This window comes from Alosa alosa, chromosome 14, assembly GCF_017589495.1.
Source record: "Alosa alosa isolate M-15738 ecotype Scorff River chromosome 14, AALO_Geno_1.1, whole genome shotgun sequence".
In the NCBI taxonomy this organism is placed as follows: domain Eukaryota; kingdom Metazoa; phylum Chordata; class Actinopteri; order Clupeiformes; family Clupeidae; genus Alosa; species Alosa alosa.
This window is the reverse complement of record NC_063202.1, coordinates 2,177,490-2,189,751: the sequence shown is the minus strand read 5'-3', so window position 1 is coordinate 2,189,751 and position 12,262 is coordinate 2,177,490. Positions and strand designations below refer to the sequence as shown.

The window sequence follows — 12,262 nt, the reverse complement described above, 5'->3', positions numbered from 1 at the left end:
CATGCACAACGTGGTGCCCAGTGCAAAATGCACATTTCCAACACTCATATTTGACTTGAATTCATGAAAACACGAAAACAAATCCTGCCTAATAGTCCGGGGCTTTGTTGCATTTTTCGCTCAGACCCTCGGATCTCGGTTGCTTTGTTCATTAGCCTACGACTACGCTACGCGTGGAAAGTGGTGCATCATGGGACGGCTTTAGAATTTGTTGTATGTTTTATGTCTTTTTTGGGGGGTTTTTGAGGACGACATGATTTCTGTGTGGTATAGCTTACACATCTTAGCTCTTGTTTAAACATATTGCCATTTTAAGTGTTGAACTTTAAACGTAGCAGCAAGACCGCCACCTATGTGACATGTATGGCATTGGGTGTAGTGCCCTCGTATGCCGTGTACAACTCATACTTACCTGGCAGGGGAGATACCATGATCAAGCAGGTGGTTCACCTTTGGCGAGGCTCTGCCATTGCACTTCGGCGGTAGCTGACCCGAACGAATTCCCCAAATGTGGGAATCTCGACTGCATAATTTGTGGTAGTGGGGGACTGCGTTCGCGCTCTCCCTGATATGTTGTGGAATGGTAAAATGAGCAATAGCAATGTTGACGTGTTCACCGGGAGTTTACTGACTCTGCTGCGTTTCAGTGCAAGTGCAATAGAACATTCAGTAACACGTGTGCACCATGGATAATTGGATACCCTGAAAGCAGTGCGCGGTGACATGCACAACGTGGTGCCCAGTGCAAAATGCACATTTCCAACACTCATATTTGACTTGAATTCATGAAAACACGAAAACAAATCCTGCCTAATAGTCCGGGCTTTGTTGCATTTTTCGCTCAGACCCTCGGATCTCGGTTGCTTTGTTCATTAGCCTACGACTTACGCTGGCGTGGAAAGTGGTGCATCATGGGACGGCTTTAGAATTTGTTGTATGTTTTATGTCTTTTTTTTTTTTTTTTTGAGGACGACATGATTTCTGTGTGGTATAGCTTACACATCTTAGCTCTTGTTTAAACATATTGCTATTTTAAGTGTTGAACTTTAAACGTAGCAGCAAGACCGCCACCTATGTGACATGTATGGCATTGGGTGTAGTGCCCTCGTATGCCGTGTACAACTCATACTTACCTGGCAGGGGAGATACCATGATCAAGCAGGTGGTTCACCTTTGGCGAGGCTCTGCCATTGCACTTCGGCGGTAGCTGACCCGAACGAATTCCCCAAATGTGGGAATCTCGACTGCATAATTTGTGGTAGTGGGGGACTGCGTTCGCGCTCTCCCCTGATATGTTGTGGAATGGTAAAATGAGCAATAGCAATGTTGACGTGTTCACCGGGAGTTTACTGACTCTGCTGCGTTTCAGTGCAAGTGCAATAGAACATTCAGTAACACGTGTGCACCATGGATAATTGGATACCCTGAAAGCAGTGCGCGGTGACATGCACAACGTGGTGCCCAGTGCAAAATGCACATTTCCAACACTCATATTTGACTTGAATTCATGAAAACACGAAAACAAATCCTGCCTAATAGTCCGGGGCTTTGTTGCATTTTTCGCTCAGACCCTCGGATCTCGGTTGCTTTGTTCATTAGCCCTCACGACTACGCTTACGCGTGGAAAGTGGTGCATCATGGGACGGCTTTAGAATTTGTTGTATGTTTTATGTCTTTTTTGGGGGGTTTTTGAGGACGACATGATTTCTGTGTGGTATAGCTTACACATCTTAGCTCTTGTTTAAACATATTGCTATTTTAAGTGTTGAACTTTAAACGTAGCAGCAAGACCGCCACCTATGTGACATGTATGGCATTGGGTGTAGTGCCCTCGTATGCCGTGTACAACTCATACTTACCTGGCAGGGGAGATACCATGATCAAGCAGGTGGTTCACCTTTGGCGAGGCTCTGCCATTGCACTTCGGCGGTAGCTGACCCGAACGAATTCCCCAAATGTGGGAATCTCGACTGCATAATTTGTGGTAGTGGGGACTGCGTTCGCGCTCCCCTGATATGTTGTGGAATGGTAAAATGAGCAATAGCAATGTTGACGTGTACACCGGGAGTTTACTGACTCTGCTGCGTTTCAGTGCAAGTGCAATAGAACATTCAGTAACACGTGTGCACCATGGATAATTGGATACCCTGAAAGCAGTGCGCGGTGCAAAATGCACATTTCCAACACTCATATTTGACTTGAATTCATGAAAACACGAAAACAAATCCTGCCTAATAGTCCGGGGCTTTGTTGCATTTTTCGCTCAGACCCTCGGATCTCGGTTGCTTTGTTCATTAGCCTACGACTTACGCCACTGGCGTGGAAAGTGGTGCATCATGGGACGGCTTTAGAATTTGTTGTATGTTTTATGTCTTTTTTGGGGGGTTTTTGAGGACGACATGATTTCTGTGTGGTATAGCTTACACATCTTAGCTCTTGTTTAAACATATTGCTATTTTAAGTGTTGAACTTTAAACGTAGCAGCAAGACCGCCACCTATGTGACATGTATGGCATTGGGTGTAGTGCCCTCGTATGCCGTGTACAACTCATACTTACCTGGCAGGGGAGATACCATGATCAAGCAGGTGGTTCACCTTTGGCGAGGCTCTGCCATTGCACTTCGGCGGTAGCTGACCCGAACGAATTCCCCAAATGTGGGAATCTCGACTGCATAATTTGTGGTAGTGGGGACTGCGTCAAGCTCTCCCCTGATATGTTGTGGAATGGTAAAATGAGCAATAGCAATGTTGACGTGTTCACCGGGAGTTTACTGACTCTGCTGCGTTTCAGTGCAAGTGCAATAGAACATTCAGTAACACGTGTGCACCATGGATAATTGGATACCCTGAAAGCAGTCGCGGTGACATGCACAACGTGGTGCCCAGTGCAAAATGCACATTTCCAACACTCATATTTGACTTGAATTCATGAAAACACGAAAACAAATCCTGCCTAATAGTCCGGGCTTTGTTGCATTTTTCGCTCAGACCCTCGGATCTCGGTTGCTTTGTTCATTAGCCCTCACGACTTACGCTTCTGGCGTGGAAAGTGGTGCATCATGGGGACGGCTTTAGAATTTGTTGTATGTTTTATGTCTTTTTTGGGGGGTTTTTGAGGACGACATGATTTCTGTGTGGTATAGCTTACACATCTTAGCTCTTGTTTAAACATATTGCTATTTTAAGTGTTGAACTTTAAACGTAGCAGCAAGACCGCCACCTATGTGACATGTATGGCATTGGGTGTAGTGCCCTCGTATGCCGTGTACAACTCATACTTACCTGGCAGGGGAGATACCATGATCAAGCAGGTGGTTCACCTTTGGCGAGGCTCTGCCATTGCACTTCGGGCGTAGCTGACCGAGCGAATTCCCCAAATGTGGGAATCTCGACTGCATAATTTGTGGTAGTGGGGACTGCGTTCGCTCTCCCCTGATATGTTGTGGAATGGTAAAATGAGCAATAGCAATGTTGGCGTGTTCACCGGGGAGTTTACTGACTCTGCTGCGTTTCAGTGCAAGTGCAATAGAACATTCAGTAACACGTGTGCACCATGGATAATTGGATACCCTGAAAGCAGTGCGCGGTGACATGCACAACGTGGTGCCCAGTGCAAAATGCACATTTCCAACACTCATATTTGACTTGAATTCATGAAAACACGAAAACAAATCCTGCCTAATAGTCCGGGGCTTTGTTGCATTTTTTCGCTCAGACCCTCGGATCTCGGTTGCTTTGTTCATTAGCCTACGATTACGCTTACGGCGTGGAAAGTGGTGCATCATGGGACGGCTTTAGAATTTGTTGTATGTTTTATGTCTTTTTTGGGGGGTTTTTGAGGACGACATGATTTCTGTGTGGTATAGCTTACACATCTTAGCTCTTGTTTAAACATATTGCTATTTTAAGTGTTGAACTTTAAACGTAGCAGCAAGACCGCCACCTATGTGACATGTATGGCATTGGGTGTAGTGCCCTCGTATGCGTGTACAACTCATACTTACCTGGCAGGGGAGATACCATGATCAAGCAGGTGGTTCACCTTTGGCGAGGCTCTGCCATTGCACGGGCGGTAGCTGACCGAGCGAATTCCCCAAATGTGGGAATCTCGACTGCATAATTTGTGGTAGTGGGGACTGCGTTGGCGCTCTCCCCTGATATGTTGTGGAATGGTAAAATGAGCAATAGCAATGTTGACGTGTTCACGGGGAGTTTACTGACTCTGCTGCGTTTCAGTGCAAGTGCAATAGAACATTCAGTAACTGCGGTGCACCATGGATAATTGGATACCCTGAAAGCAGTGGCGGTGACATGCACAACGTGGTGCCCAGTGCAAAATGCACATTTCCAACACTCATATTTGACTTGAATTCATGAAAACACGAAAACAAATCCTGCCTAATAGTCCGGGCTTTGTTGCATTTTTCGCTCAGACCCTCGGATCTCGGTTGCTTTGTTCATTAGCCTCACGACTACGCTGGCGTGGAAAGTGGTGCATCATGGGACGGCTTTAGAATTTGTTGTATGTTTTATGTCTTTTTTGGGGGGTTTTTGAGGACGACATGATTTCTGTGTGGTATAGCTTACACATCTTAGCTCTTGTTTAAACATATTGCTATTTTAAGTGTTGAACTTTAAAGCGTAGCAGCAAGACCGCCACCTATGTGACATGTATGGCATTGGGTGTAGTGCCCTCGTATGCCGCGGTACAACTCATACTTACCTGGCAGGGGGAGATACCATGATCAAGCAGGTGGTTCACCTTTGGCGAGGCTCTGCCATTGCACTTCGGGTGGTAGCTGACCGAACGAATTCCCCAAATGTGGGAATCTCGACTGCATAATTTGTGGTAGTGGGGACTGCGTTGGCTCTCCCCTGATATGTTGTGGAATGGTAAAATGAGCAATAGCAATGTTGACGTGTTCACGGGGAGTTTACTGACTCTGCTGCGTTTCAGTGCAAGTGCAATAGAACATTCAGTAACACGCGGTGCACCATGGATAATTGGATACCCTGAAAGCAGTGCGCGGTGACATGCAAACGTGGTGCCCAGTGCAAAATGCACATTTCCAACACTCATATTTGACTTGAATTCATGAAAACACGAAAACAAATCCTGCCTAATAGTCCGGGCTTTGTTGCATTTTTAAGCTCAGACCCTCGGATCTCGGTTGCTTTGTTCATTAGCCCTACGAATTCGCTTACGGCGTGGAAAGTGGTGCATCATGGGACGGCTTTAGAATTTGTTGTATGTTTTATGTCTTTTTGGGGGTTTTTGAGGGCGACATGATTTCTGTTTGGTATAGCTTACACATCTTAGCTCTTGTTTAAACATATTGCTATTTTAAGTGTTGAACTTTAAACGTAGCAGCAAGACCGCCACCTATGTGACATGTATGGCATTGGGTGTAGTGCCCTCGTATGCCGTGTACAACTCATACTTACCTGGCAGGGGAGATACCGTGATCAAGCAGGTGGTTCACCTTTGGCGAGGCTCTGCCATTGCACGCCGCCGGTAGCTGATCCAAGCGAATTCCCCAAATGTGGGAATCTCGACTGCATAATTTGTGGTAGTGGGGGACTGCGTTCGCGCTCTCCCCTGATATGTTGTGGAATGGTAAAATGAGCAATAGCAATGTTGACGTGTTCACCTGGAGTTTACTGACTCTGCTGCGTTTCAGTGCAAGTGCAATAGAACATTCAGTAACACGTGTGCACCATGGATAATTGGATTCCCTGAAACCAGTGCGCGTTGACACGATTACAAGACATGCACAACGTGGTGCCCAGTGTAAAAATACTTCCAAATAATACACATTTCCAAAATGTTCTGTATATGTTCTAAAATGAGCAGTTTTATCAAAATGCAACTGTTTTGGGGTGTGTATGCAGCAGGAATGTCCACCTTATTTGTTGCACTTGCACTGATGTCCAGGGAGGAAAAGGCTCAAGCCGTGAGAAGTATTTACAAGAGCAAGGTAGTTGCGGCCTCTCATCAATTTCACTGAGTAGTAGACAGCACAACACGCACGCACACACCCAAACCACACATAGCCTATTCATGGGTTTCATCAGGTCCCTTTCCACAGGTGTATTAATCAAGCACCATGCAGTCTGCATTGATAATTAAGGTGCTTGATTTTATACACCTGTGGAAAGGGACCTGATGAAACCCATGAATAGCATCAAGTCTAGTGTCAGGTCGTGGCTAAAACTCACAAGTGAGACAGTATGCATGTTGTTTCTACGGCGGAGTATTGGGGCCACACATGAAGAAAAAAACAAAATCCATGACGAGAATAAACTCAACATGTAGACATTACTTGACGTTTCGAGAGTAAAGATGAAATATCATGTTAAGTTAATCACGACGTGTCATACACTGAACTCGAAATTTCAGGAGTAAAGTTGAAATAGCCTATCTCAAAATTCCGTGAAAGTACAATTTCACCAAATCATCTAGGCTAGGCTACACATTTGCTGAGTCGTCGGCCAACTTGATTCAGTGGCAGGTACTTGGGAGCGGTCATTCTCTCTAACTAGTTTTGCTGAAAAGTCGAGATTAAAGTAGTAGTGTGGTGTCAACTTTAATCTCGATGTGTCGACATTTCGAGAATAAAGTCAACATTATATTTCAACTTTACTCTCGAAATTTGTAGTTTAAAGTAGACATGTCGAGTTTAATCTCTCATAGCAAAAATATTTTTTTTCCTTCATGTGGCCCTACTCCGTCGTAGGCCATGTGGTCTTTGGCCGCATAGCTGAGGCCTGTTTAGTAATTAGGGTGTAGCCTAATGTTAGGTATCCTTATTGAAGGTAAAATAGAAGGGGGAGAGCCCATAAAAAAAAAAAAAAAAAAAAAAAAAAAAAAAAAAAACAGTTTTGGCGTAATGGTTTAGAGTAGACTGTGAACCGGATAGGACAGTGGGCATTCTAGGAATGGGTTTAGCAACTGCTCAATCAGATGAGGTGATCTGTATGTGTTCACATTATTGTCATGCAGATGCGAACTTCAGTGTTTGTGGTATATGCCATATAGACTTACCTTACACCACTCTTGGTTTTTCTGACTGCTATAACATTCTACTTATAATGTTTACATATTGTTTATTCGTCATCTTATTGTCATCTTATTTCATTTTCTTACATTATACACATAAAGTTGCACTTGCAATATACAGATCATATAAGACAAATGTGCATGTTTAGACTGCCTCAGTATGACCATTAGGTGTCCCCCCCCTAATGTATTTAATCAGAGCCTTTTTAGATAAATACTTTTACATCTTCAGAGGTGGGAAAGGCACTCCAGTTGTGCTGCATGATAAATATTTATAACATTTGACAACATAAAGTGTACATTGCTCTGTTTATTAGGTCCATAACCTTTATACACAACAGGACACAGAGGGGATCAAGTCTAACATCCCAGAACCAAATAGAAGGCAGAGTCTTCAAATGCAGAATTTGATCTTGGTGAACACTTCACAAGACCTGTGAACACACACATTTTAAAAATACACCAGTTAAGAGTTTACAGCAACACTGCAATAATTCACACATCTTTCTGATGACTTTTTGGTTAATTAAGCAAGAATATGGCTACGTGGATAGACAGACAGACAGACACACACACACACACACACTACGCTTTCACTACCCGTACAGGCAATGTCCCATACAGCTCTATAACATTTAGGCCAACTCTTTCCAGTACAGATATTACACAACCAATTCCAGACAATATCCATTGTGACGACTCACCAAAATATGTATGATTAGATTTGATCAATGCCGAGCTCCTCAGGTGTGGAGATGCCGAGCTCCTGTAGCGTGGGCTTCAGCTCCTGGATCAAGTAGGGGTAAATCTCTTTATGGGGGCCTGATTTGTCCTGGAAAGACAGTGGAAATGAGGCATCAGCGCAAATGTTCTGTAATTGTCCATCCATTTCACTCTTACAAACAAAATGGCTGAGGAACAGAGGGGAGAAGTTAAGGTGTATTTACCGATTGCCCACTTGTATGTATAGCGCATGATTTATTCAAGTCCCACAATTCTAGACGTCATAATGTGAGAAATTCCCACACATATTTTACAGCGCTGTCTGATAACGTTAATCTAATAATGGAGCAGCGTGGATGTGGAAACACCGTAAGCTTCTGAAACATGCCCCGCCACACTTGGTGGAACGGCAGACAGCAGACTTTAAGTAGTAGTGTCAATAAGCTTCCGCACCGTCCATTTAGTCTTTTTATACTTTTGTTTCATTTCACATTTTATTATTATAGTTTTCTATGCATACTAATACACTATACAAATTGGCTTGTATGTATAAAATAATTCTAGTATAATTCAGTGGTTCTCAACCTTTTTTCAGTGATGTACCCCCTGTGAAATCTTTTTTCAGCCAAGTACCCCCTAACCAGCGCAAAGCATTTTTAGTTGAGAAAAAAAAGAGCACTGTGCCATCAGTGTCTAATTTATTAAACTTTGGAACTGATAAACACAGACAAAATTTAAACATTTGGAAAAAAACTATTTTGAACATTTAAAATTTTAATAATCCATGACTAAATTTATTGCAAATGACTCAAACTAATGTAGTAAAAACAGTGACCATAGCCTACTGAAATATAAAATTCATTTTATGTATATATATGTTCCTGAAATATTTATTAAATAATTGTTTTTAATAGTATTTTTGCATGGATTCTACTTTTTAAATATATGTATATTTTAAAATCTCACCTACCCCGTGGAGTGCCTTCACGTACCCCCATTTGAGAACCACTGGTATAATTTATAGCCTATGGTTTGCATGTTTATGTTTTGTTATAATAAAACATTATTTTCATTGTTAATTTGATATTGTTAATGACATCATTGTTATTTTTACTATTATGCTTAATGTAGACTTTGTTCACATTTATTTAATTCTATTATTTTTAACTAATGTAATGTTAATTTACTGTAAGTCGATTTGGACAAAAGCATCTACAAAATACCATAAATATATATTAATGATTGATATAATAAATAAGACCTAAATATGTATATTTAATTAAATTGTTTTTAAAAAGTCCTCATCTTCTCCGACACCATCATGAAATGCAATACGGTCCCAGCAGCAGACAGATACAACCAAGACCAAAAGCATCAAAACTGCAGGCAACAGGACACCTGAAAGTGCAGACTTGTGCGAGATCAGGTTTGAGGACAGTGCTGACCTTGACTGCCTCCAGGATGCGGATGGCGCTGGCCAGGTCGTTGAGCCTTCTGCAGGCTCTTAGTGCTGAATCCAGGATCTTTGGCTCAGGGACCAGGTCATACCCAATCAGGGTGTTCATGCCTGCAGACAGTAGGAGAGGTTATCCATGTTTATTTCACATGTATACATGGGTCATTCCACGTCAGTTCAACCAGGGCCCACGCACTTAGGTCTCAAAATTCTGAAAAAATTACCAGGTATACCTATGTTACCCAGGAGACACACTGTAAAATTACTCTTATGTAAGATCAATACTTTCCAAGATACAGCCAGTTTTACAGGGGGAGGGGGGTGTCGATTTTGTTCGGCCTCTTTTTTTTGTCAAAGTTCACAAGCCCACAGCGCAAGAACTAAACCATGTAGGAGGCTCAAATTTTGCATGCTGGAACATAAATTTGATTTCTAAACAGGTTTATTACGTTGAAATAGATGCCAAGTTCCCCTTTAAAGACTTCACCGTGGTTGTCCACATTACATTCCAACATGGACATGCTTTCGAACACCATATGATAGGTAGTCATAGTCACCCGGCTCATACCTTTTTTGAGTTCCCAGGCATCAATGTCTGGTTTGCTGAAATAAGTTACCCAGCGAGCATCAAACTCCTCATCTGTCTCCGCCTTGGCATGTGAGTAGCATCGCGAGGCAAGAGGTGCTGCAAATGAGAAATAATAATTATATACATCACCTAGTTATACAGGAATAACAATAACACCTATGGAAAATACTGACATTACTTTTCTTCCAGTGGTCTGTATACGCCGGCTTCCACTCCAGTTTGTATACAAACTTTATTTTTACTAAATTGTGGCCTGTTTACTATTGTGCTGTCATTATAATTTGTGTAAAATGAGCACACAATTTGGCAAAAAGGCCACACTATAGCCTATTTACTAAAATGAGCGCACAATATATTAAATGTTAAGCACAATCTAGTAAAATGAGAGCATTATTTAGTAAAATGAGTGCACATTCTCACAATATACAAAAAACAATTTTTGCAATGAAGCTCCAGGGCTCTAGCCTAGAAATCTAGACGCACCCGCAGGGCTCTGTATTGGATTAATGTACTACTCATTTTCTTTCTGGTGCAAAAGAAGAATCATTTTGATGCAAAACCAAACTAACTGTTTGTATCCTATATTCTACTCAAACCAAACAACTCTGAAATGTAGGCTATAAAAAACATCTTGTGAACATCATAAGTAGCTCTAGAAGCACAACTCTGAATTTGGTGAAGGCTTATAGTTTCTCTGGCTTTTTTCTGTCTCAACAGCAAGTAGGCTCGAGTCGGGCCATTACATTGTTCGTGGCCAGACCCTTAATCTTTCTAGATTACCAGGGTCTGGATTTTCCAGTCTAGGATTTCCCTTTATCTCATACAAATCGTGTAGTCTTCGTTCATAGTCTAATTTATAATATAATGTATTTGCACTGAGTTGATTCTCAAAAATACGGAACAAAATGCGTTCCGTGTCAGTTCAATATTAGCTGTTAACCTTAAACTAGCTGTTGGGGGCGTTTTATGATTTCCCGAAAACACCATTCATTTTCTGGAACGTTCAAAAAAGATGCATACAAATGACGGTCACCTCCAAACAAAAACCGGGGAATGCTAACTAGAACTACAACCAAATAACGCCAGAGTTGACCATAAAAATGTGTCACCATGACCGCTCGGGGTCTCCGTAGGTGTTGGCATTACTCTTTGCACTGGTTCTACCCACAACTTGGCAAAATATCAGCGGCGTTGCCAGAGTGGCGTAGCCCAACGTAACGTTCTTGAGGGGCGCTGACTTTGAACGCCATAGTTCTAGTCCCAGAGACCAACATCGGTCACAGCAAGGACATGCTTCTATTCTAGTTTAGAGAAAATAATTAATAACAACATGTAGCTCCTGTGCACTGCCACCACCATGGCAATGCCATCTCTCACATAAATTATCACTGCAAGGACAGGAAACGTCACTCTTAGAAAAGAAAGCAAGTGATGGGACGAGTTGGACTAGCTGCTACCGTTAGCGTTAAAGCCATTCCTGTGAACTTTCGCGTTGAGTCGTCAATGAGTATTTCCTCTTATGAAACCCTTTCCTGATTATGCGACGTTCTCTAGCTATTTAATTAAGTAGCCGCTAACTATAACGTTAATGTTGCACTGAAGGTGTAACTCAGCGACACATAACATAGCTAACAGATGCTAAGCTGGCTAGGTCATGACTGGCTAACGTTATTTAGCTGGATATTCCTCCAAGTGCCTCTATTAAATACAACCAGCTATTTAAACCGGTGTGATTCAAAGTATGACGAACAGTAGACTATCCACAAAATATGCCATATTCAAAGCACAGAGATTGGAACCAACTAACGTTATCGTAAACGTCAGTTCTCCTTGACCTCGTTTGAACCAGGCAGCCTACCAGGGGGTACTTTAACGTTAGCATTTTGACACTAGCTCGCTAGCTAACAGTTCAGTATGACATTTGTGATGGACTGATATAAACTAACATTACAAATACAATATGAGAGAAACAGCCAACGGACATTGCGCCTTACCTGTATAAGAGGGACCTGCCCGCGCTAAACTTCTAATTCCTGAGGCTGAAAGCCGAACCACGGCAGAAAACATCATGCCAGCCGGAGCCGTTGCTAATCTAGCTTGCTAGCCTCAAGGTGTTCTAAAGGAGCAGAGAGAAAACTGAGCCTGCGCAATGATACAAATGAAAGCGATGACGCACGGAGCATATATCTATGGTACGGAGCAGAACCTACAGAAGGCAATGCACAAAATATAATTTTCTCATCTTTCTCATTATAGCATGCTCAAATTTGAGAGTGTTTGCTAAAGTTTTATATAAAAACGTACAGGTGTCTCTATTATTTGTTAATATCTGTGCCTTCTCTGTATTTCGTCATGCTTTCAAGTTCTGAGGTTTTTGACTGATCCGAGTTACCGTACAATTGCAGGAAGTGTTGATTTCCACCATCTAGGTTT

The 12,262-nt window shown here is 42.3% G+C and overlaps 2 protein-coding genes and 8 non-coding genes across 10 annotated transcripts in view; 9 read left to right on the top strand and 1 right to left on the bottom strand.

Moving 5' to 3' along the window:
- The first annotated feature begins 404 nt into the window (after window positions 1–404).
- LOC125307722 lies at window positions 405–569 on the top strand. Its single transcript, XR_007195760.1, has one exon. It is a non-coding gene; the product is annotated as a U1 spliceosomal RNA (small nuclear RNA).
- Window positions 570–1,125: 556 nt separating this feature from the next.
- LOC125307718 lies at window positions 1,126–1,290 on the top strand. The gene has a single exon (XR_007195756.1). It is a non-coding gene; the product is annotated as a U1 spliceosomal RNA (small nuclear RNA).
- A 561-nt stretch (window positions 1,291–1,851) lies between these two features.
- On the top strand, window positions 1,852–2,015 carry LOC125307724. Its single transcript, XR_007195762.1, has one exon. It is a non-coding gene; the product is annotated as a U1 spliceosomal RNA (small nuclear RNA).
- Window positions 2,016–2,550: 535 nt separating this feature from the next.
- On the top strand, window positions 2,551–2,712 carry LOC125307729. The gene has a single exon (XR_007195767.1). It is a non-coding gene; the product is annotated as a U1 spliceosomal RNA (small nuclear RNA).
- A 563-nt stretch (window positions 2,713–3,275) lies between these two features.
- Window positions 3,276–3,435, top strand: LOC125307727. The gene has a single exon (XR_007195765.1). It is a non-coding gene; the product is annotated as a U1 spliceosomal RNA (small nuclear RNA).
- A 562-nt stretch (window positions 3,436–3,997) lies between these two features.
- On the top strand, window positions 3,998–4,157 carry LOC125307728. The gene has a single exon (XR_007195766.1). It is a non-coding gene; the product is annotated as a U1 spliceosomal RNA (small nuclear RNA).
- A 559-nt stretch (window positions 4,158–4,716) lies between these two features.
- Window positions 4,717–4,878, top strand: LOC125307730. The gene has a single exon (XR_007195768.1). It is a non-coding gene; the product is annotated as a U1 spliceosomal RNA (small nuclear RNA).
- A 560-nt stretch (window positions 4,879–5,438) lies between these two features.
- Window positions 5,439–5,603, top strand: LOC125307725. Its single transcript, XR_007195763.1, has one exon. It is a non-coding gene; the product is annotated as a U1 spliceosomal RNA (small nuclear RNA).
- Window positions 5,604–7,351: 1,748 nt separating this feature from the next.
- Window positions 7,352–11,978, bottom strand: LOC125307146 (cytochrome c oxidase subunit 5A, mitochondrial-like). The gene is made up of 5 exons (XM_048262971.1): window positions 11,824–11,978; window positions 9,809–9,925; window positions 9,230–9,351; window positions 7,766–7,893; window positions 7,352–7,495 (listed from the first exon to the last, which is right to left on the bottom strand). Exons 1-4 carry the CDS (start codon window positions 11,897–11,899, stop codon window positions 7,780–7,782), a joined length of 429 nt encoding a protein of 142 aa, XP_048118928.1. The 5' UTR covers window positions 11,900–11,978; the 3' UTR covers window positions 7,352–7,495; window positions 7,766–7,779.
- A 68-nt stretch (window positions 11,979–12,046) lies between these two features.
- The window catches only part of ciao2b (cytosolic iron-sulfur assembly component 2B), an 8,696-nt gene continuing 8,480 nt past the window's right edge, over window positions 12,047–12,262 (top strand). The window contains exon 1 of the mRNA XM_048262970.1: window positions 12,047–12,262. This exon is cut by the window's right edge and continues 242 nt beyond it. The gene's annotated coding sequence lies outside the window, so the exon portion shown is untranslated.